Raw genomic sequence first — 25305 nt, forward strand, 5'->3', positions numbered from 1 at the left:
TCTTTTTAAAATCTGCCATTGAGTGGGCAGCAATTGTGAGGAGTCGTTGAAAGTGTCAGTTTAAAATATGTCTTTGAAACCATGTATGTACGGTTCTTTCTTGTAGAAATTTGAGCAATAAAAGCAATGATTAAAAAAAATCTCCAATTAAACTTATTGCTTATGATTTACATTGTGATTGATTTTCCCTACATTCTAAAGGTAAAAGTTCTCTTCTGTGTGGGGGCTCTGCTGATTTACAGCTACCAGCAGGAACATTAGAGTCGTTGCTTCTCTTGTATCCCAAATCACCTTCCACAAGCTCATATTTCCTTTTTGGCAAGCGCCCACTCTTGGGGACCTCATATGTCAACCACAGCCCCCAGACTGTTGGCCATCTTCTTCAGTGCATCCCTGATTTCTAAAACAACTTTGGCATTGCTGAAAATGCTGACCTTAGACAAATACCATTGCATGTCTCAGTGTAATGAAATAACTGTTGTGGTAGCAGGTGTTTTAAGAGAGAGTGCCTGAAGTGAGAGGTAGATAATGCCAAAGGGAGTAAGCATGGAGTGAGTACATACAAGAGTATGTACTCTTAGAATCATAGAATCATTATGATTGGAAAGACCTTCAATATCATGGAGTCTAGCCATAAGCCCTTCATCGCCGTGCCTGTTAAACCATGTCCCTAAGTGCCTCAGCTACACGATTTTTAGCTGAAGCAGGGATGGTGACTCCACCTCTTCGCTGGGCAGCCTCTTCCAATGCTTGACTACTGTTAACATGAAGAAAGTTTTCCTAGTATCTAACCTGAACCTCCTCTGCTGCAACTTGAGGCCATTTCCTCTTGTCCTATTGGTAGTTATTTTGGAGAAGACATTGCTCCCCCTCCCAACAACCTCCTTCCAGGTAGTTGTAGAGAGTGATAAGGTCTTTCTTGTAGTGAGAGGCACAAAACAACATGGTGTATTTGAGGTGCAGCCTCACCAGCTCCAAGTATGGGAGGGATGATCACTTCCCCGGTCCTGCTGGCTACTCTCTTCCTGATACAAGCCAGGAGGCCGTTGGCCTTCTTGGCCACCTGGGCACACCGCTGGCTCATGTTCAGATGGGTGTCCGCCAACACCCAGAGATCTTTTTCAACCAAGCAGCTCTCCAGCCACTCTGCTCCAAGCCTGTAGCGCTGCGTGGGGTTGTGGTGCGCGAAGGGCAGGACCCAGCACTTGGCCTTGTTGAACCTCATGCAGTTGGCCCCAGCCCATCGATCCCGCCTGACCAGATCCCTCTGTAGAGCCATCCTACCCTCAAGCAGATCAACTCTTCTTCCCATCTTGGTGTCATCAGAAATTTGCTGAGGGTGCACTCAATCCCCTCATCCAGAATGTCGATAAAGGTACTGAAGAGGACCAGCGCCAGCACTGACCCCTGGGGAACGACCTCTCATGACCTGTGGTCAGTTGAACTAAACCCCATTTAACTGGGTATGAGCCTGAAGAAAAGAAAGGTTTCAGGTTATATTGAAACATGAACTAAGAAATCCTAAAGGGAAAATGCAAAAACATAACAAAAAAAAGTATTAGGATAAACATTTCAACATCAATATTTTCCATTTCAGAGGAAGATGCAATGAACCTTTTTCCTGGAAGTGGTACTTCTGGTGTTGTGGTTTTGTTAACTCTACATGTTTGGATATGTGAACTGGTTACTATAGAGAGTACCAAAAGCATTTTAAAATTTATTTTGTGTAAATAGACAAACTAGGTAGAGTGATTTTCAGTATGACCCAAAAAGTGTTTTACAGAGATACTTGTTAAGTGTTTGCTAAAATCCTGGCCTGCAATTGTTGCCGCAACCGCTTCAAGTGCATTGCTTTTTCTTTCTTTCTTTTTTTTTTTTACCTAGACTGGTTACTGTTTCCATCTGGTGCAAGAAAAGCGGTTTAGAAAAATTATTGGCGAAATTTTATTAGGCCTCCACTCCCTGTTTCCTTGGAGCTGCAGGAGGTTGTTTCAGCTGCCCAGCCCAGAAATGTGGGATGATTTGGATCCCAACCGCCCTAAACACAGTTGGAGAGGGGAAAGCCGAGCTGGCCTTGGACTGAGCGCATCAGCCCGCACCTGGCACGAACGCTGCCTAATGGGCACAGTGCTCCTGAGGGCTGTGCTGGGGAAGAGCGGGACAGGCAGCAAGGATGCTGGTAGCACTGGGATCCTGGCCTGATGCCCTCCCCACCTGGGTGAGGCTCTCTTCTGTGGTGGCCGCTGACAGGATGAGGGGTAACAGGTCTAAGCTGAAACACAGGAAGTTCCACCTCCATATGAGGAAGAACTTCCTTACTATGAGGGTGACAGAGCCCTGGAACAGGCTGCCCAGAGAGGCTGTGGAGTCTCCTTCTCTGGAGACCTTCAAGACTCACCTGGATGCCACCATGTGCCACGTGCTCTGGGTGTCCCTGCTGGAGCAGGGGGATTGGACAAGATGATCTCTGGAGGTCCCTTCCAACCTTAAGCATTCTGTGATTCTGTGATTCTGTGAGGGGGCACCCTTCGCACAGGGGTTGAATGCAGGGTTGTGGATGGAGAAACTCTTCTCCAGCGAGGGGGCAGGCAGCGCACACAGTCACAGGGTCTGTACGGCTGGTGGAGTCAGGCTGCTGGTGCCATTGGCTGAGAGCCCAGACCAGGGCCTCCGGCTGTTGCCAGAGAGCCACACCGGTACCAAACTGTTGTGGGTAGCTTTTGGCTGGAGCCAACACTGTTGTGGCCTTTGGGAGCTGCCCAGTCCAGGCAATCTGGATCTGCTATTACCCATCCATGGCTCGTCCTGCAAAATTTGGGGCTGTACCCCTTGCTGCCTGCACTGCTCACCCCAGGAACAGATACAGCCACCCCTGCCCACACATCCCTGCTGCTTAGCCTCCTACAAGGATGAAACCTTGCCAGCTTGGTGCCAAGGAGGACCTGCCTCATGTATGCCCGTGCCCTGCGTGCTGGGATTGGGCACAGCACCACCGCATGGGCACCATGATCCCTCCAGGCCTGCAAGTCGCTGCACAAGAGTGCTGGTGGCCTCCTGGCTTTCGGCTGCATGTGAGGGAAGCTGCCTCCTGTTGAAGACCTCATTATGCTCCTCTTCCTCCCGGTGCATAACGACAGGCCGGGTGTGAGGATCTTGGCCACGACCTAGACAGACTCCTGTGAAGCTCCCATGAGTGTCAGGCAGAGAAGTTCTCTGTGGGGCAGAGGCAGTTTTTGAAATCCAGGGCACTTGAGAGCTGCACCTGAAGGTGACGGTTTGAAGCCAACCTGTTGGGTCTGGGCACATGGCGGGTAGCATCTGGGCCATGGCTGGGAATACATAGAGAGGCAGTGGATGCCACCCTAGTTTGTGTGCACGTATGTGCCGTTTTTTTTTTTTTTTCTTTTTTCTTTTTTTCATAGAATCATAGAATCATAGAATGCTTAGGGTTGGAAGGGACCTCTAGAGATCATCTAGTCCAACCCCCCTGCATACGCAGGGACACCTAGAGCACGTGGCACAGGACTGCGTCCAAACGGCTTTTGAAGATCTCCAGAGAAGGAGACTGTACAACCTCTCTGGGCAGCCTGTTCCAGTGCTCTGTCACCCTCACTGTTAAGAAATTTTTCCTTAAGTAAGTTTTCTTTCTTTCTTTCTTGCTTTCTTTTTTCGGAAGTGCCTGGCCTGGCCTTGCCTGGGCCAGGGCTGCTCCTGGTGAAACAGGGCTTCAGCGAAGGAGCAGGGAAGGGCAGGAGTGACAGAGCAGCAAAGCGCCCTGCCTGGCTCCCCCAGCCAGCAGGGCGGTGAGTCCGATGGCCGCAGCTCAAACGCCCTGTCCAAGTTTCAACTGGTCTCTCGGCCTCCTTACAGCTGTACCGAGGAGGGTGGAAGCTCCCAGGAGTTCCTAGGAGAGCCCCTGGCTGCAGGGACTGCCATCACCAATGGCTGCGTGATAGATCAATCCATAGGTCAGTAAGTAATAAATAAGTCAGTAAGTGTGCACAGCACTGGTGCGACTGATGGCAACTGTGCCAGGCCAGCCTGAGGTTGGCCCAAAACCAAAAATGGGTTCGTGCTGGGTGACTGCTGACCCTCCCAAATCGAAGGCCCCATTATCCTGTTGCATGAGGCTCCTCCTTGGTCAGGAAAAGGCTTTGCATTGGGCGGCAGCTGGAAACCTTGAGGCCAGCAGTGAAATGAGCTGCCCTGTTGTTATCTGGGTACATATGCCAAACAATGTGAGATTACAACAGCTTTTGGATTACAACAGGATTACAGGATTACAACAGCTTTTGGGGAAAAGTAAGCATTCATTTGAGGAATTAAACTTACTGCCTAATCTTGCATGCATTTAAGAGCCCTTACTGACAAAGGAGCAAGAACGTCTCCCTAATTATAACTGTGATGGATAATTGCAGTCAGTGGAATAATCAGAAATCTATTTTAAATTACCTCCTGTTCACAGAAGGAAGAAAAGGAGTCAAGGCAGTTTTTTATTGGTTACAAGCAGAGGACTGCAGTGAGCAGAGGACTCAGGAGAGTTTATATCTGTGGATTGTTTGCCACCCATAATGATTGGAGCCTCCAGAGCCAGGAAAGATCTGCAGACAGGTGAGAGAGATGGCATCTGTTTTCCCAGGGAGCTGTAAATGCCACATTTATGAACTTCTTTCAGCTCTGCAGCTGAAGTCCTGGAGACAATCATACCAGCCAACTCTTGTGTGCTGGGTGGAATTCAGCTGGCTGAATATCAGGTAATCCTGCTCAGACACCCGATGGGGGTGCCTGAAGATAGGTGGGATGAATCTGATTGTTCATGACTGCCTAATAGGAGGGAAGGCAACTTCAACGCCTTGAAGAGTACAGAACCTGGGAGAAATGCATAAGGTTCAGTTAGAGTGTTTGAAAGAAATTGCAGACTGACTGATTTTCTTCCTTCTTCTCCAAACTGCTTTCTTCTTGCCTTGAAGGAATCGGAGGGAAGTAAGACGGGCCATTAAGCGGATCTTTGAAGGATCTTCTGACATATATTTCACTCTTGTTTTTCAGAATTCAATAACAGAGATGTTGAAGTGGAGCTATACAGTCTGGCTCCATCTTCTTGATAACCGTTTTAGGCAGTGGCCACAGGATGTGTTGTATCAAGCCATAGAAATCCATGTTTCTCTCTATTGACTAAGAAAGCTGTTAAACCACTTAGCTTCTATGGGGACATGCACGAATGTGAATGAAATCCCTCAGAACTTAAGTGAATCTCTCCCTACATGGGTTTTATATATAAGGTGTCTCTACGTATGCACATGGGGAAAGCATGAGAAGAAGAATTCAAGCTGTCACAATACATTACACTAGAAGTGTGACTTTTGAGAAAAGTCCTCATGGATGCTGTGCACTCATGTCAGCTGCAAGCGTTTAGAATGGCTGACTTCTCTGACAAAGTCTAAATATCCTTTGAGGGTCCTGTAAGAATAGTTCAAGTAAAAAGAAATTGGAAAAATGAACAGAAATGACTAAGCACTTTTTGGCACTGAGATAATTTGTTTTTAAAGGTATTAATAAGAATCGAGAACACTAAAGCATCTTTCTGTTCCTGCTTTGTTTTTCCTATCCAAGGTTTGCGCAGAAAAGGAAAATGTTCAACCAAAGCACTGTGACTGAGTTTCTCCTGCTGGGATTCTCTGACCGGAGGGAGCTGCAGATCTTACATGTTGTCATCTTCCTTATTATCTACGTGTTGGCCCTCATGGGCAATCTTCTTGTTATCTTGGCTATAGCCTTTGACCACTGCCTTCACACGCCAATGTACTTCTTCCTGATGAATCTATCCATCCTGGACCTCAGCTGCATCTCTGTGACTGTCCCCAAATCCATAGGGAATTCCCTACTCAACACCAGGTCAATTTCTTATTCTGGATGTGTTGCCCAAGTCTTTCTTTTCTTCTTCTTTGCCACAGACAATTTCATCGTCCTCACTCTCATGGCATATGACCGCTATGTTGCCATCTGCAAGCCGCTCTACTACAATACAATCATGAACTTGAGAGATTGTGCCCAGATGATTGCTGCTGGCTGGATCTTTGCTCTTCTGTACTCGGTAATGCACACTGGTAACACATTCTGGCTACCTTTCTGTTCCTCAAATGTTATTGATAAATTCTTCTGTGACGTGCCACAGATCCTCAGTATCTCCTGTTCTGATGCAAATATGAGTGAACTTGTTATTCTGGTCATCAGTACATGCTTGTACTTCATTGACTTCCTTTTCATAGTTGTGTCTTACTTCCATATTTTCACTGCAGTGTTTAAAATTCCCTCAAAGCATGGCCGGCATAAGGCTTATACCACATGCCTTCCACATCTCACTATGATCTCTTTGGTCATTTCTACTGGGACCATTGCCTATATTAAACCCACCTCCCATCCCCCATCAGTTATGGATCATATTGTGGATGTTTTCTATTCTGTGTTTCCTCCTGTCATTAATCCAATCATTTACAGCATGAGAAACAAACAGATCAAAGCTGCCATGAGAAAACTGATGGCTTGCAAGTTCTTCCCCAAAACAAAATCATTCAGCTTTCGGCTATGACTGTGCATTAATGGACATTTTCTGCAAAGTCTGAGGTGTCCCCAAACATTTTATCCTTTAGACTTGATGATATTATTTTGTCCTGTATGTCAGAAGTTACGACAGTAAAAACTGTTCATATTTATCTTCTGAAGTCATCAGAGGTCCTCTGAATTTGCACTATGAGAAGTATAATTTAAATCTCTCTAAATATCACATCTAAATATCACCACTATAAAGCACTTGGCCGCATCTTCTTGATGACATACCAGTGAGCACTTTAAGGCTGTTCTGAGGTTTCTCTTTCCTTCGCTGAACACTCCTGCTTCCCTCAGTGCCTCCTTACAGGACACATGCTCAAGCCTTCTGTCCATCTCGGCCGCTCTGCTGGACTCAATTCAGGTTTTTGATGTCTCCCCTAAACCGCGGTCACTAAACCAGTTCTCAGTATTCTAGATGTGGTCTAAGGAATGCCACTTAGAGGGAGCACTTCCATGGAGCCTATGCTCCTATTAAGGAAGCCTAGGCTGTTCATAGCTTGTTTTGCTGCCGGGCCATGTTGCCTGTTCTTGTTCAGCTTGATCTCCATTGAGGTCCTGGAGGCCTTTTCTGCAGACCTCTAGAGGTTCCTTCCAACCTTAAGCATTCTATGATTCTATGATTCCTCAGCCTGTATTTTTGCAAAGGGTTATTCCTTCCCAGGTCCATGTGGGCAAGCTTCTTGCGTTTCTGATGGTCCATTTATCCCGCCTTAGTCCATCAGAATGGCACTCCTGCTGGAGTCTGGAGAGAGCGACAGCAACTGCACTATGGCAAGGACTAAGCTGGTGTCAGGAACACTTCGGCTGGTAAGCGGAAATGACTATAAAGCTATCATCTTATCCCCTAAATAGAGGGACAGCCCAAGAGGCTGTAGAGTTCTCCTTGCGAGGCAGAGAGCTGCACACCAGGATCTCCCCTTGAGCAGGAACACCTCTCAAGGTTATTCCTGGAGGTTGAGACATCCCTTAGTAGCTACAGATCTGTGGGAAGTGAACGTAGCATGCAAAACTTTCTAACACATTTTAAGTTTTACTGAATTGCATCCAGGATTGATTTGGCACAACCCCATACCAAGTCTGAGACTAAGATAGGATTCAGCCACAGCCAGACTTCTTCCTTAGCTTGGGAAGCTAAGGGGTCCAGTTTGAACCTTGTGACTCATGGGGAATGTCTTCTTGGTAATTTTGCATGAGCTTGTCCTCTATGCAGTAAAAAACAATGACCTTGTCATAGAATCTTGTTAAAACCACTGTCCATGTCAATGAAATATAGTACTATTTCTTTCTGTAAGAGTGAGGTGCATTGTATGACTCACTCCTCACGACTATTCATTGACAAAAGCAGCTCAGGAAGTGATTTGGCCCTCAGTTCTCAAGCAAATCCAAATTTAAAAACAAACAAACAAACAACAAACTTGAGAAGTGAGGCCATGAAGTATTTGTACCTTCTTATGGCTTTTTGTACATTCTTTCTTTTTAAAATCTGCCATTGAGTGGGCAGCAATTGTGAGGAGTCGTTGAAAGTGTCAGTTTAAAATATGTCTTTGAAACCATGTATGTACGGTTCTTTCTTGTAGAAATTTGAGCAATAAAAGCAATGATTAAAAAAAATCTCCAATTAAACTTATTGCCCATGATTTACATTGTGATTGATTTTCCCTACATTCTAAAGGTAAAAGTTCTCTTCTGTGTGGGGGCTCTGCTGATTTACAGCTACCAGCAGGAACATTAGAGTCGTTGCTTCTCTTGTATCCCAAATCACCTTCCACAAGCTCATATTTCCTTTTTGGCAAGCGCCCACTCTTGGGGACCTGATATGTCAACCACAGCCCCCAGACTGTTGGCCATCTTCTTCAGTGCATCCCTGATTTCTAAAACAACTTTGGCATTGCTGAAAATGCTGACCTTAGACAAATACCATTGCATGTCTCAGTGTAATGAAATAACTGTTGTGGTAGCAGGTGTTTTAAGAGAGAGTGCCTGAAGTGAGAGGTAGATAATGCCAAAGGGAGTAAGCATGGAGTGAGTACATACAAGAGTATGTACTCTTAGAATCATAGAATCATTATGATTGGAAAGACCTTCAATATCATGGAGTCCAGCCATAAGCCCTTCATCACCGTGCCTGTTAAACCATGTCCCTAAGTGCCTCAGCTACACGATTTTTAGCTGAAGCAGGGATGGTGACTCCACCTCTTCGCTGGGCAGCCTCTTCCAATGCTTGACTACTGTTAACATGAAGAAAGTTTTCCTAGTATCTAACCTGAACCTCCTCTGCTGCAACTTGAGGCCATTTCCTCTTGTCCTATTGGTAGTTATTTTGGAGAAGACATTGCTCCCCCTCCCAACAACCTCCTTCCAGGTAGTTGTAGAGAGTGATAAGGTCTTTCTTGTAGTGAGAGGCACAAAACAACATGGTGTATTTGAGGTGCAGCCTCACCAGCTCCAAGTATGGGAGGGATGATCACTTCCCCGGTCCTGCTGGCTACTCTCTTCCTGATACAAGCCAGGAGGCCGTTGGCCTTCTTGGCCACCTGGGCACACCGCTGGCTCATGTTCAGATGGGTGTCCGCCAACACCCAGAGATATTTTTCAACCAAGCAGCTCTCCAGCCACTCTGCTCCAAGCCTGTAGCGCTGCGTGGGGTTGTGGTGCGCAAAGGGCAGGACCCAGCACTTGGCCTTGTTGAACCTCATGCAGTTGGCCCCAGCCCATCGATCCCGCCTGACCAGATCCCTCTGTAGAGCCATCCTACCCTCAAGCAGATCAACTCTTCTTCCCATCTTGGTGTCATCAGAAATTTGCTGAGGGTGCACTCAATCCCCTCATCCAGAATGTCGATAAAGACACTGAATAGGACCAGTGCCAGCACTGACCCGTGGGGAACGACCTCTCATGACCTGTGGTCAGTTGAACTAAACTCCATTTAACTGCAGGTATGAGCCTGAAGAAAAGAAAGGTTTCAGGTTATATTGAAATATGAACTAAGAAATCCTAAAGGGAAAATGCAAAAACATAACAAAAAAAAGTATTAGGATAAACATTTCAACATCAATATTTTCCATTTCAGAGGAAGATGCAATGAACCTTTTTCCTGGAAGTGGTACTTCTGGTGTTGTGGTTTTGTTAACTCTACATGTTTGGATATGTGAACTGGTTACTATAGAGAGTACCAAAAGCATTTTAAAATTTATTTTGTGTAAATAGACAAACTAGGTAGAGTGATTTTCAGTATGACCCAAAAAGTGTTTTACAGAGATACTTGTTAAGTTTTTGCTAAAATCCTGGCCTGCAATTGTTGCCGCAACCGCTTCAAGTGCATTGCTTTTTCTTTCTTTCTTTTTTTTTTTACCTAGACTGGTTACTGTTTCCATCTGGTGCAAGAAAAGAGGTTTAGAAAAATTATTGGCAAAACTTTATTAGGCCTCCACTCCCTGTTTCCTTGGAGCTGCAGGAGGTTGTTTCAGCTGCCCAGCCCAGAAATGTGGGATGATTTGGATCCCAACAGCCCTAAACAGAGTTGGAGAGGGGAAAGCCGAGCTGGCCGTGGGCTGAGCGCATCAGCCCGCACCTGGCACGAACGCTGCCTAATGGGCACAGTGCTCCTGAGGGCTGTGCTGGGGAAGAGTGGGACAGGCAGCAAGGATGCTGGTAGCACTGGGATCCCGGCCTGATGACCTCCCCACCTGGGTGAGGCTCTCCTTTGTGGTGGCTGGTGACAGGATGAGGGGTAACAAGTCTAAGCTGAAACACAGGAAGTTCCACCTCCATATGAGGAAGAACTTCCTTACTGTGAGGGTGACAGAGCCCTGGAACAGGCTGCCCAGAGAGGCTGTGGAGTCTTCTTCTCTGGAGATCTTCAAGACTCACCTGGATGCCACCATGTGCCACGTGCTCTGGATGTCCCTGCTGGAGCAGGGGGGTTGGACAAGATGATCTCTGGAGGTCCCTTCCAACCTTAAGCATTCTGTGATTCTGTGATTTTGTGATTCTGTGAGGGGGCACCCTTCGCTCAGGGGTTGAATGCAGCGTTGTGGATGGAGAAACTCTTCTCCAGCGAGAGGGCAGGCAGCGCACACAGTCACAGGGTCTGTACGGCTGGTGGAGTCAGGCTGCTGGTGCCATTGGTCAAGAGCCCAGACCAGGGCCTCCGGCTGTTGCCAGAGAGCCACACCAGTTGTGGGTAGCTTTTGGCTGGAGCCAACACTGTTGTGGCCTTTGGGAGCTGCCCAGTCCAGGCAATCTGGATCTGCCATTACCCATCCATGGCTCGTCCTGCAAAATTAGGGGCTCTACCCCCTTGCTGCCTGCGCTGCTCACCCCAGGAACAGATACAGCCACCCCTGCCCCCACATCTCTGCTGCTTAGCCTCCTACAAGGATGAGACCTTGCCAGCCTGAGGCCAAGGAGGACCTGCCTCATGTATGCCCGTGCCCTGCGTGCTGGGATTGGGCACAGCACCACCACATGGGCACCATGATCCCTCCAGGCCCGCAAGTCGCTGCACAAGAGTGCTGGTGGCCTCCTGGCTTTCGGCTACATGTGCGGGAAGCTGCCTCCTGTTGAAGACCTCATTATGCTCCTCTTCCTCCCGGTGCATAACAACAGGCCGGGTGTGAGGATCTTGGCCACGACCTAGACAGACTCCTGTGAAGCTCCCATGAGTGTCAGGCAGAGAAGTTCTCTGTGGGGCAGAGGCAGTTTTTGAATTCCAGGGCACTTGAGAGCTGCACCTGAGGGTGACGGCTTGAAGCCAACCTGTTGGGTCTGGGCACATGGCGGGTAGCGTCTGGGCCAAGGCTAGGAATACACAGAGAAGCAGTGGGTGCCACCCTCGTGTGTGTGCACATATGTGCCTGTTTTTTGTTTTCTTTCTTTCTTTTTTCGGAAGTGTCTGGCCTGGCCTGGGCCAGGGCTGCTCCTGGTGAAACAGAGCTTCAGCGAAGGGGCAGGGAAGGGCAGGTGTGACAGAGCAGCAAAGCGCCCTGCCTGGCTCCCCCAGCCAGCAGGGAGGTGAGTCCGATGGCCGCAGCTCAAACGCCCTGTCCAAGTTTCGACTGGTCTCTCGGCCTCCTTACAGCTGTACCGGGGAGGGTGGAAGCTCCCAGCAGTTCCTAGGAGAGCCCCTGGCTGCAGGGACTGCCATCACCAATGGCTGTGTGATAGATCAATCCATAGGTCAGTAAGTAATAAATAAGTCAATAAGTGTGCACAGCGCTGGTGCAACTGAGGGCAACTGTGCCAGGCCAGCCTGGGGTTGGCCCAAAACCCAAAATGGGTTCGTGCTGGGTGATTCCTGACTCTCCCAAATCGAGGGCCCCATTATCCTGTTGCATGAGGCTCCTCCCTAGGCTCCTCCTTGGTCAGGAAAAGACTTTGCGTTGCGAGGCAGCTGGAAATGTTGAGGCCAGCAGTGAAATGAGCTGCCCTGTTGTTAGAACAGCCACCTTCTTGGAAGGGGCTGAGTATTGGCCAAGCCTGGAGCTGCAGGAAGGAGGTCCCTGGTGCCAGGGCAGGGTCATAGGGGCAGGCAGGTGTTCCTTCTTGCACATTATGCTTCCCTCCAAGCATTCTGCTCCTCTACCACATCCTCCCCCAACCCCAGAGCGGCTGCACATTGTTCAGTGTACTGCGTCTACTGCAGTACTGCATGGTGCTACCACAGCAGACACCAGTGCAATTGCCATTACCTCGTGCAAGTGAAAGGCAGCCTGAAGACTCTGGCAGAAATGCTGCTGGTGAAACACTGCTTCAGCAAAGGAGCCGGAAAGGGCAGGAGTGGAGGAGCAGCAAAGTGCAAAGCACCCAGTGATGCCCCTCCATTGCACTCTTCTTTCAGCTTTACAAGGTCATCTAGTGTGTTTCAGGTGCATTTTCCTTCTCTCCTTTCCCAGATCTTGCCCTGAAGAGGGATACACTTTCCCTTATTATATTTGCACTCAGGCCTTACAGATTTTGCCCCCTGAGTCTTGATGTTTCATCACGGTTTCAGACTCTGGATGTCACTTATGCCCTAGCATGACACCAATAAGGACTTTTCTAAAAGAAAAGTAAAAATAATCCAAAGGTCGATTGGATTCAGCCAAACACAGACTTCTTCCTTAGCTTGGAAAGCTAAGGGGTCCAATCTCAACCTTTTTTCCGCAAAACACAGGGACAGTTACATCATTTCACAGTTTTTTCTCTTTTTATCTCAAAATGAAAGAAAGCAAAACAAGCCACAGCAACATCAAAATTAGAATGTCCTTTTTTTTTAAAACCATAGTTGACAGATATATTTTGGAAGTTTAGACTGGTTCCTTAAAACAAGAAACTCTCACAATAACAACTAAAAGCTTCTACTTTAGTTTGGAAATTAAGCCATTCAAAACAGTATCCCTTTGAACTTTCCTTGCCTCTCCGAAAAATCACACCCCCAACATTAGGAAGACTACCCCTAATATTTACTAAGAGATCCTCAAAAGTCCAAGATTCTTCAGAAAGCAGAGTATGTCTGATGCTTCTCCTCCATTTAATTTATGGCTTGGCAAATAAATCTCCTTTCTTCACAGCTCCTTTCCATAGTGGTGCTAGCATATTACATTCTTGTGCTTCCTCATTGACTCAAAGCTCCGAGACCAATCAGGCAATGAGATCTGTCTCGACCGTTGACACTTTCTGGGGAAATCCTTCTGAAATCTTCAGGAACAACAAGCATATAACCAAATGAAAGGAAGAGCAGGAGATTGGGAAGGACCTGGGGGGTCCAAAACCCTGCCCAAAGCAGATCTCCTTTCAAAAAAGCTGGGCCAGGCTGCTCAGGACATCGCCCAAGGAAAGCTGGGATATATTCAAAATTCCACAACCTCCCTGGGCATCTACCAGTGCTTCTCCACTCTCACTGTAAAAACAATTACTTTTGTGGGCACAGTGGAGATTTCCTTGCTGCAGAACATGCCCCTTCCCTCTTGTTCTTTCACTGTGTGCTTCTGGAAAGTCTAGCTCTTCCTTATAGCATTTCATGCTGGTCACATTTCTCCAGATGCATCTAACAGCTGCAGTGCCAAGCAGCAAGAAATTTTCACTTTCTCTGGAGCTACTGAATACACTCCTGCTAATGTGCCCCAGCATTCAGTGAACCTTCACAGTCACAAAGACAAACCATTCAGACGGCACAGTCCAGGGGAGAAGTCAGGTGGATTCATACAGGAATTCCTTACGTGATTTCCCTGTCGCCCCCCAACTACAGCAATCTTCCAGCACTAGAAATGTTTATACAAACTACAGCTGTTTATATCGGTCCTGTCACCTGCCATAAACTTCTGTTATTTCCCTCATTTGGAACAGAAAAGAAGGAAAGGAAGGAAGAACTGGAAGAAGGGAAAAGAGGGAAAGAGGAGAGAGGAGGGGAGAGGAGAGTGGAGAGGAGAAGAAAAGGAAAAGGAGAGGAGAGGGGAAGAGAGGAGAGAGCAGAGGAGAAGAGAAGAGAGCAGAGGAGAGGAGAGAAGAGGAGACGAGAGGAGACGAGAGGAGAGGAGAGGGAGAGGAAAAGGAAAAGGAAAAGGAAAAGGAAAAGGAAAAGGAAAAGGAAAAGGAAAAGGAAAAGGAAAAGGAAAAGGAAAAGGAAAAGGAAAAGGAGAGGAGAGGAGAGAGGAGAGGAGAATAAGAGGAGACGAGAGGAGATGATACCTAAAGAAGCTCACAAGGTTTGCGTGGACTTAATCTGAGGTTTCTGAATTATGCTTAAAGATTCTTTTAAGCTAACGTGTAAGTAGGAAATGAGATGAAAAGTTCAGAAGAAAAGCTCTGCATGTACTTGCTTTCCAGGGCACTTTGTGGATACATTCCCCATTTTTAATAAGCATACTCTGAGCTAAAAAGTCAATTCTTGTCCACACCATCCCATCACTTCACTTTCATCCTATTCTGCAAATTTTTTGCTTGCTTTAATATCCAGTACATATGCCTAACAATGATGAGATGAAAGATTTAAGGATTACACCAGCTTTTGGGGAAAAATAAGCATTCCTTTGAGGAACTAAACTTACTGCCTAATCTTGTGTGCAATTAAGAGCCCTTACTGACAAAGGAGCAAGAACGTCTCCCTAATTATAACTGTGATGGATAATTGCAGTCAGTGGAATAATCAGAAAGCTATTTTAAATTACCTCCTGTTCACAGAAGGAAGAAAAGGAGTCAAGGCAGTTGTTTATTGGTTACAAGCAGAGGACTCAGGAGAGTTTATATCTGTGGATGTGTTTGCCACCCAGAATGACTGGAGCCTCCAGAGCCAGGAAAGAAGATCTGAGGACAGGTAAGAGAGATGGCATCTGTTTTCCCAGGGAGCTGTAAATGCCACATTTATGAACGTCTTTCAGCTCTGCAGCTGAAGTCCTGGAGACAATCATACCAGCCAACTCCTGTGTGCTAGGTAGAATTCACCTGGCTGAATATCAGGCAGTCCCGCTCAGACACCCGATGGGGGTGCCTGAAGTTAGGTGGGATGAATCTGATTGTTCATGACTGGCTAGTAGTAGGGAAGGCAACCTCAAGCCCTTGAAGAGCACAGAATTTAGCAGTAATGCATAAGGTTCAGTTAGAGTGTTTGAAAGAAATTGCAGACTGACTGATTTATTTTCCTTCTTCTCCAAACTCCTTTCTTCTTGCCTAGAAGGAAATGGAGGAAAGTAAGACGGGCCATTAAGTGGATCTTTGAAGGATCTTCTGACATATATTTCACTCTTGTTTATCAGAATTCAATAACAGAGAGGTTGAAGTGGAGCTATGCAGTTTGGCTCCATCTTCTTGATAACCGTTTTAGGCAGTGGCCACAGGATGTGTTGTATCAAGCCATAGAAATCCATGTTTCTCTCTATTGACTAAGAAAGTTGTTAAACCACTTAGCTTCTATGGGGACATGCATGTATGAATGAAATCCCTCATAACTTAAGTGAATCTCTGTCTGCATAGGTTTTATATATAAGGTGTCTCTATGGATGCACATGGGGAAGGCATGAGTAAAAAAATTCAAGCTGTTACAATACATTCCACTAGAAGTGTGACTTTTGGGAAAAGTCCTCATGGATGCTGTGCACTCATGTCAGCTGCAAACTTTTAGAACGGCTGACCTCTCTTACTAAGTTTAAATATCCTGTGAGGCTCCTGGTGGGATTGTTCAAGTAAAAAGAAAAATTTAAATGGACAGAATGCCCCAAGCAATTTTTGGCACTGAGATAATTTGATGTTAAAGATGTAAATAAGAATCCAGAACACTAAAACATCTTTCTGTTCCTGCTTTGTTTTTCCTATCCAAGGTTTGTGCAGAAAAGGAAAATGTTCAACCAAAGCACTGTGATCGAGTTTCTCCTGCTGGGATTCTCTGACCGGAGGGAGCTTCAGATCTTACATGTTGTCATCTTCCTAATTACCTACTTGTTGGCCCTCATGGGCAATCTTCTTGTTATCTTGGCCATAGCCTTTGACCACTGCCTTCACACACCAATGTACTTCTTCCTGATGAATCTGTCCATCCTGGACCTCAGCTCCATCTCTGTGACTGTCCCCAAATCCATAGGGAATTCCCTACTCAACACCAGGTCAATTTCTTATTCTGGATGTGTTGCCCAAGTCTTTCTTTTCTTCTTCTTTACTACAAACAACTTCATTGTCCTCACTCTCATGGCATATGACCGCTATGTTGCCATCTGCAAGCCGCTCTACTACAATACAATCATGAACTTGAGAGTTTGTGCCCAGATGATTGCTGCTGGCTGGATCTTTGCTCTTCTGTACTCGGTAATGCACACTGGTAACACATTCTGGCTACCTTTCTGTTCCTCAAATGTTATTGATAAATTCTTCTGTGACGTGCCACAGATCCTCAGTATCTCCTGTTCTGATGCGAACATGAGTGAACTTCTTATTCTGGTCATCAGTACATGCTTGTACTTTACTGACTTTCTTTTCATAGTTGTGTCTTACGTTCATATTTTCACTGCAGTGTTTAAAATTCCCTCAAAGCATGGCCGGCATAAGGCTTATACCACATGCCTTCCACATCTCACTATCATCTCCTTGTTCCTTTCCACTGGGACCGTTGCCTATATCAAACCCACCTCCCATCCCCCATCAGTTATTGATCTTATTGTGGATGTTTTCTATTCTGTGTTTCCTCCTGTCATGAATCCAATCATTTACAGCATGAGAAACAAAGAGATCAAAGGTGCCATGAGAAAACTGATGGCTTGCAAGTTCTTCCCCAAAACAAAATCATTCAGCTTTCAGCCATGACTGTGTCTTAATGGACATTTTCTGCAAAGTTTTAGGAGTCCCAAAGCATGTTGTTCATTACACTTGTTTCTGGAATTTGCTCCCATTTGTCACAAGTCACGACACTAAAAAATGTTCATATTTAAATCTCTCTCTTTAAATATCACATCTAAATATCACCACTATAAAGCGCTTGGCTGCATCTTCTTGATGTCATCCCCATGAGCACTGCAAGGCTGTTCTGAGGTTTCTCTTTCCTACGCTGAACAATCCTGCCTCCTTCAGTGCCTCCTTACAGGACACATGCTCAAGCCTTCTGTCCGTCTCGGCCGCTCTGCTGGACTCAGTTAAGGTTTTTGATGTCTGTCCTAAACCACAGTCACTAAACCAGTCTCAGTATTCTAGATGTGGTCTAAGGAATGCCACTTAAAGGTCTTTAAGGAAAGACCACTTCCAGGGAGCCTATGCTCCTATTAAGGAAGCCGAGGCTGTTCATAGCTTTCTTTGCTGCCGGGCCATGTTGCCTGTTCTTGTTCAGCTTGATCTCCATTGAGGTCCTGGATGCCTTTTCTGCAGAGCTGCTCCCAAAAAAGTCAGTCCTCAGGCTGTATTTTTGCAAAGGGTTATTCCTTCCCAGGTGCGTGTGGGTAAGCTTCTTGTGCTTCTGATGGCCCATTTATCCTGGCTTCGTCCATCAGAATGGCACTCCTGGTGGAGTCTGGAGAGAGCGGCAGCAACAGCACTAAGGCAAGGACTAAGCTGGTGTCAGCAACACTTTGCCTGATAAGGAGAAATGATTATAAACCTATCATCTTATCCCCTAAATAGAGGGACAGCCCAAGAGGCTGTAGAGTTCTCCTTGCAAGGCAGAGAGCTGCACACCAGGATCTCCCCTTGAGCAGGAACACCTCTCAAGGTTATTCCTGGAGGTTGAGACATCCCTTACCAGCTACAGATCTGTGGTAAGGGAACGTAGCATGCAAAACTTTCTAACACATTTTAAGTTTTACTAAATTGCATCCAGGATTGATTTGGCACATAATCCCTTAGACATCAACCCCTGACCAAGTGTGGGACTAAGATAGGATTCAGCCACAGCCAGACTTCTTCCTTAGCTTGGGAAGCTAAGGGGTCCAGTTTGAACCTTGTGACTCACTGGGAATGTCTTCTTGGTAATTTTGCATGAGCTTGTCCTCTATGCAGTAAATAACAATGACCTTTTCATAGAATGTTGTTAAAACCACTGTCCATGTCAATGAAATATAGTACTATTTCTTTCCGTAAGCGTGAGGTGCATTGTATCACTCACTCCTCACGACTGTTCATTGACAAAAGCAGCTCAGGAAGTGATTTGGCCCTCAGTACTCAAGCAAATCCAAATTTAAAAATAAACAAAAAAACAACAAACTTGAGAAGTGAGGCCATGAAGTATTGGTACCTTCTTATGGCTTTTTGTACATTCTTTCTTTTTAAACTCTGCCATTGAGTGGGCAGCGATTGTGAGGAGTTGTGGAAAGTGTCAGTTTAAAATATGTCTTTGAAACCATGTATGTACGGTTCTTTCTTGTAGAAATTTGAGCAATAAAAGAAATGATTAAATAAAAAATCTCCAATTAAACTTATTGCTTATGATTTACATTGTGATTGATTTTCCGTACATTCTAAAGGTAAAAGTTCTCTTCTGTGTGGGGGCTCTGCTGATTTACAGCTACCAGCAGGAACATTAGAGTCGTTGCTTCTCTTGTATCCCAAATCACCTTCCACAAGCTCATATTTTCTTTTTGGCAAGCGCCCACTCTTGGGGACCTCATATGTCAACCAGAGCCCCCAGACTGTTGCCCATCTTCTTCAGTGCATCCCTGATTTCCTAAACAACTTTGGCATTGCTGAAAATGCTGACCTTAGACAAATACCATTGCATGTCTCAGTGTAATGAAATAACTGTTGTGGAAGCAGGTGTTTTAAGAGAGAGTGCCTGAAGTGAGAGGTAGATAATGCCAAAGGGAGTAAGCATGGAGTGAGTACATACAAGAGTATGTACTCTTAGAACCATAGAATCATTATGATTGGAAAGACCTTCAATATCATGGAGTCCAGCCATAAGCCCTTCATCACTGTGCCTGTTAAACCATGTTCCTAAGTGCCTCAGCTACACGATTTTTAGCTGTAGCAGGGATGGTGATTCCACTTCTTCGCTGGGCAGCCTCTTCCAATGCTTGACTACTCTTACCATGAAGAAAGTTTTCCTAGTATCTAACCTGAACCTCCTCTGCTGCAACTTGAGGCCATTTCCTCTTGTCCTATTGGTAGTTATTTTGGAGAAGACATCGCTCCCCCTCCCAACAACCTCCTTCCAGGTAGTTGTAGAGAGTGATAAGGTCTTTCTTGTAGTGAGAGGCACAAAACAACATGGTGTATTTGAGGTGCAGCCTCACCAGCTCCAAGTATGGGAGGGATGATCACTTCCCCGGTCCTGCTGGCTACTCTCTTCCTGATACAAGCCAGGAGGCCGTTGGCCTTCTTGGCCACCTGGGCACACCGCTGGCTCATGTTCAGATGGGTGTCCACCAACACCCACAGATCTTTTTCAACCAAGCAGCTCTCCAGCCACTCTGCTCCAAGCCTGTAGCGCTGCGTGGGGTTGTGTTGAGCGAAGGGCAGGACCCAGCACTTGGCCTTGTTGAACCTCATGCAGTTGGTTCCAGCCCATTGATCCCGCCTGACCAGATCCCCCTGTAGAGCCATCCTACCCTCAAGCAGATCAACTCTTCTTCCCAGCTTGGTATCGTCAGAAATTTGCTGAGGGTGCACTCAATCCCCTCATCCAGATTGTGGATAAAGATACTGAAAAGGACCAGCGCCAGCACTGACCCCTGGGGAACGACCTCTCATGACCTGTGGCCAATTGAACTAAACTCCATTTAACTGCAGGTATGAGCCTGAAGAAAAGAAAGGTTTCAGGTTATATTGAAATACGAACTAAGAAATCCTAAAGGGAAAATGCAAAAACATAACAAAAAAAAGTATTAGAATAAGCATTTCAACATCAATATTTTCCATTTCAGAGGAAGTTGCAATGAACCTTTTTCCTGGAAGTGGTACTTCTGGTGTTGTGGTTTTGTTAACTCTACAGGTTTGGAAATGTGAACTGGTTACTATAGAGAGTACCAAAAGCATTTTAAAATTTATTTTGTGTAAATAGACAAACTAGGTAGAGTGATTTTCAGTATGACCCAAAAAGTGTTTTACAGAGATACTTGTTAAGTGTTTGCTAAAATCCTGGCCTGCAATTGTTGCCGCAACTGCTTCAAGAGCAATGCTTTTTCTTTTTTTTCTTTTTTTTTTTTTTTTTTTTTTTTTACCTAGACTGGTTACTGTTTCCATCTGGTGCAAGAAAAGCGGTTTAGAAAAATTATTGGTGAAACTTTATTAGGCCTCCACTCCCTGTTTCCTTGGAGCTGCAGGAGGTTGTTTCAGCTGCCCAGCCCAGAAATGTGGGATGATTTGGATGCCAACAGCCCTAAACACAGTTGGAGAGGGGAAAGCCGAGCTGGCCGTGGACTGAGCGCATCAGCCCGCACCTGGCACGAACGCTGCCTAATGGGCACAGTGCTCCTGAGGGCTGTGCTGGGGAAGAGTGGGACAGGCAGCAAGGATGCTGGTAGCACTGGGATCCCGGCCTGATGACCTCCCCACCTGGGTGAGGCTCTCCTCTGTGGTGGCTGGTGACAGGATGAGGGGTAACAAGTCTAAGCTGAAACACAGGAAGTTCCACCTCCATATGAGGAAGAACTTCCTTACTGTGAGGGTGACAGAGCCCTGGAACAGGCTGCCCAGAGAGGCTGTGGAGTCTCCTTCTCTGGAGATCTTCAAGACTCACCTGGATGCCACTATGTGCCACGTGCTCTGGGTGTCCCTGCTGGAGCAGGGGGATTGGACTAGATGATCTCTGGAGGTCCCTTCCAACCTTAAGCATTCCGTGATTCTGTGATTCTGTGATTCCGTGAGGGGGCACCCTGCACACAGGGGTTGAATGTAGGGATCTAGATGGAGAAACTCTTCTGCAGCGAGAGGGCAGGCAGCGCACACAGTCACAGGGTCTGTACGGCTGGTGGAGTCAGGCTGCTGGTGCCATTGGCCAAGAGCCCAGACCAGGGCCTCCGGCTGTTGCCAGAGAGCCACACCGGTACCAAACAGTTGTGGGTAGCTTTTGGCTGGAGCCAACACTGTTGTGGCCTTTGGGAGCTGCCCAGTCCAGGCAATCTGGATATGCCATTTCCCATCCATGGCTCGTCCTGCAAAATTTGGGGCTGTACCCCCTTGCTGCCTGCACTGCTCACCCAAGGAACAGATACAGCCACCCCTGCCCACACATCCCTGCTGCTTAGCCTCCCACAAGAATGAGACCTTGCCAGCCTGGGGCCAAGGAGGACCTGCCTCATGTATGCCCATGGCCTGCGTGGTGGGATTTGGCACAGCACCACCGCATGGGCACCATGATCCCTCCAGGCCCGCAAGTCGCTGCACAAGAGTGCTGGTGGCCTCCTGGCTTTCGGCTGCATGTGAGGGAAGCTGCCTCCTGTTGAAGACCTCATTATGCTCCTCTTCCTCCCGGTGCATAATGACAACCCGGGTGTGAGGATCTTGGCCACGACCTAGACAGACTCCTGTGAAGCTCCCATGAGTGTCAGGCAGAGAAGTTCTCTGTGGGGCAGAGGCAGTTTTTGAATTCCAGGGCACTTGAGAGCTGCACCTGAGGGTGATGGGTTGAAGCCAACCTGTTGGGTCTGGGCACATGGCGGGTAGCATCTGGGCCAAGGCTGGGAATACGTAGAGAGGCAGTGGGTGCCACCCTCGTGTGTGTGCACATATGTGCCTGTTTTTTGTTTTTCTTTTTTTTTCGGAAGTGCCTGGCCTGGCCTAGGCCAGGGCTGCTGCTGGTGAAACAGAGCTGGACCGGGCTGCTCAGTACATCGCCCAAGGAAAGCTTGGATATATCCAAAATTCCACAAGCTCCCTGGGCATCTACCAGTGCTTCTCCAGTCTCACTGTAAAAAATTTAGATTTGTGGGCACAGTGGAGATTACCTTGCTGCAGAACACACCCCTTCCCTCTTGTTCTTTCACTGTGTGCTTCTGGAAAGTCTAGCTCTTCCTTATAGCATTTCATGCTGGTCACATTTCTCCAGATGCATCTAACAGCTGCAATGCCAAGCACCAAGAAATTTTCACTTCTCTGGATCCACTGAATACACTCTTGCTAATGTGCCCCAGCATTCAGTGAACCTTCACAGTCACAAAGACAAACCATTCAGACGGCACAGTCCAGGCGAGAAGTCAGGTGGATTCATACAGGAATTCCTTACGTGATTTCCTTGTCACCCCACAACTACAGCAATCTTCCAGCACTAGAAATGTTTATACAAACTACAAGCGTTTATATCGGTCCTGTCACCTGCCATAAACTTCTGTTATTTCCCTCATTTGGAATAGAAAAGAAGGAAAGGAAGGAAGAACTGGAAGAAGGGAAAAGATGGAAAGAGGATAGAGGAGGGGAGAGGAGAGGAGAAGTAGAGGAGACGAGAGCAGACGATACCTAAAAAAGCTCACAAGGTTTGCGTGGACTTAATCTGAGGTTTCTGAATTATGCTTAAGGATTCTTTTAGGCTAACATCTAAGTAGGAAATGAGATGAAATGTTCAGAAGAAAAGTTCTGCATGTACTTGCTTTCCAGGGCTCTTTGTGGATACATTCCCCATTTTTAATAAACATTGTCAGGGCTAAAAAATCAATTGTCCACACTGTTGCACCTGTTCTCTTTCATCCTATTCTGCAAATTTGTTGCTTGCTTAATATCCAGTACATATGCCTAACAATGATGAGATGAAAGATTTCAGGATTACAACAGCTTTTGGGGAAAAATAAGCATTCCTGTGAGGAACCAAACTTACTGCCTAATCTTGTGTGCAATTAAGAGCACTTACTGACAAAGGACAAAGGACCAAGAATGTCTCCCTAATTGTAACTGTGATGGATAATTGCAGTCAGTGGAATAATCAGAAAGCTATTTTAAATTACCTCCTGTTCACAGAAGGAGGAAAAGCAGACAGGCAGTTGTTTATTGGTTACAAGCAGAGGACTGCAGTGAGCAGAGGACTCAGGAGAGTTTATATCTGTGGATGTGTTTGCCACCCAGAATGATTGGAGCCTGCATAGCCAGGAAAGAAGATCTGAGGACAGGTAAGAGAGATGCCATCTGTTTTCCCAGGGAGCTGTAAATGCCACATTTATTAACTTCCTTCAGCTCTGCAGCTGAAGTCCTGGAGACAATCATACCAGCCAACTCCTGTGTGCTAGGTGGAATTCACCTGGCTGAATATCAGGCAGTCCCGCTCAGACACCCAATGGGGGTGACTGGCTAATAGGAGGGAAGGCAACTTGAACACCTTGAAGAGTACAGAATCTAGCAGTAATGCATAAAGTTCAGTTAGAGTGTTTGAAAGAAATTGCAGACTGACTGATTTTTTTATCCTTCTCCACACTCCTTTCTTCTTGCCTAGAAAGAATTGGAAAAAGGTAAGAGAGGCCATTAAGCAGAGCTTTGAAGGATCTTCTGACATATATTTCACTCTTATTTTTCAGAATTCAAGAACAGAGAGGTGGGAGCTATGCAGTCTGGCTCCATCTTCTTGGTAACTTTTTTAGGCAGTGGCCACAGGATGTGTTGTATCAAGCCATAGAAATCCATGTTTCTCTCTATTGACTAAGAAAGTTGTTAAATCACTTATCATCTATGGGGATATGCATGTATGTGAATCAAATCCCTCAGAACTTAAGTGAATCTCTCTCTGCACGGGTTTTATATATAAGGTGTCTCTATGTATGCACATGGGGAATGTATGAGTAGAAGAATTAATATGAAGGAAAATGTAAAATGGACAGAATGCCCCCAAGCAATTTTTGGCACTGAGATAATTTGATGTTAAATGTGTAAATAAGAATCCAGAACACTAAAACATCTTTCTGTTCCTGCTTTGTTTTTCCTATCCAAGGTTTGTGCAGAAAAGGAAAATGTTCAACCAAAGCACTGTGACCGAGTTTCTCCTGCTGGGATTCTCTGACCGGAGGGAGCTTCAGATCTTACATGTTGTCATCTTCCTTATTATCTACGTGTTGGCCCTCATGGGCAATCTTCTTGTTATCTTGGCTGTAGCCTTTGACCACTGCCTTCACACACCAATGTACTTCTTCCTGATGAATCTGTCCATCCTGGACCTCAGCTCCATCTCTGTGACTGTCCCCAAATCCATAGGGAATTCCCTACTCAACACCAGGTCAATTTCATATTCTGGATGTGTTGCCCAAGTCTTTCTTTTCTTCTTCTTTGCCACAGACAATTTCATCGTCCTCACTCTCATGGCATATGACCGCTATGTTGCCATCTGCAAGCCGCTCTACTACAATACAATCATGAACTTGAGAGATTGTGCCCAGATGATTGCCGCTGCCTGGATCTTTGCTCTTCTGTACTCGGTAATGCACACTGGTAACACATTCTGGCTACCTTTCTGTTCCTCAAATGTTATTGATAAATTCTTCTGTGACGTGCCACAGATCCTCAGTATCTCCTGTTCTGATGCGAACATGAGTGAACTTCTTATTCTGGTCATCAGTGCATGCTTGTTCTTCATTGACTTCCTTTTCATAGTTGTGTCTTACTTTCATATTTTCACTGCAGTGTTTAAGATTCCTTCAAAGAATGGCCAGCATAAGGCTTATACCACATGCCTTCCGCATCTCACTATCATCTCCTTGTTCCTTTCTACTGGGACCATTGCCTATATTAAACCCACCTCCCATCCCCCATCAGTTATGGATCTTATTGTGGATGTTCTCTATTCTGTGTTGCCTCCTGTCATGAATCCAATCATTTACAGCATGAGAAACAAAGAGATCAAAGCTGCCATGAGAAAACTGATGGCTTGCAAGTTCTTCCCCAAAACAAAACCGTTCAGCTTTCGGCTATGACTGTGCCTTAATGGACATTTTATGCAAAGTCTGAGGTTTCCCCAAGCATTTTATCCTTTAGATTTGATTATATAATTTTCTCCTGTATGTCAGAAGTCACGACAGTAAAAACTGTTCATATTTATCTTCTGAAGTAATCAGAGGTCCTCTGTATTTGCACCATGAGAAGCATAATTTAAATCTCTCTCTCTAAATATCACATCTAAATATCACCACTATAAAGCACTTGGCCGCATCTTCTTGATGACATCCCCATGAGCACTGCAAGGCTGTTCCGAGGTTTCTCTTTCCTTCGATGAACAATCCTGCCTCCCTCAGTGCCTCCTTACAGGACACATGCTCAAGCCTTCTGTCCATCTTGGCCGCTCTGCTGGACTCAATTCAGGTTTTTGAAGTCTGTCCTAAACCGCAGTCACTAAAC

At 46.1% G+C, this 25305-nt stretch overlaps 3 protein-coding genes across 3 annotated transcripts; all 3 read left to right on the forward strand.

Moving 5' to 3' along the window:
- Window positions 1-5632: 5632 nt before the first annotated feature.
- Window positions 5633-6589, forward strand: LOC148591593 (olfactory receptor 14A16-like). The gene has a single exon (XM_088537198.1). The coding sequence runs from the start codon at window positions 5633-5635 to the stop codon at window positions 6587-6589; it is 957 nt and encodes a 318-aa protein (XP_088393324.1).
- A 9332-nt stretch (window positions 6590-15921) lies between these two features.
- LOC148591594 (olfactory receptor 14A16-like) lies at window positions 15922-16878 on the forward strand. Its single transcript, XM_088537199.1, has one exon. The coding sequence runs from the start codon at window positions 15922-15924 to the stop codon at window positions 16876-16878; it is 957 nt and encodes a 318-aa protein (XP_088393325.1).
- A 7049-nt stretch (window positions 16879-23927) lies between these two features.
- On the forward strand, window positions 23928-24884 carry LOC148591595 (olfactory receptor 14A16-like). The gene has a single exon (XM_088537200.1). It carries the CDS (start codon window positions 23928-23930, stop codon window positions 24882-24884), a length of 957 nt encoding a protein of 318 aa, XP_088393326.1.
- Window positions 24885-25305: the final 421 nt, after the last annotated feature.

Source organism: Tinamus guttatus, unplaced genomic scaffold (assembly GCF_059628265.1).
Source record: "Tinamus guttatus ecotype Peru unplaced genomic scaffold, ASM5962826v1 Tinamus_guttatus_pri_ptg000732l, whole genome shotgun sequence".
Taxonomy (NCBI): domain Eukaryota; kingdom Metazoa; phylum Chordata; class Aves; order Tinamiformes; family Tinamidae; genus Tinamus; species Tinamus guttatus.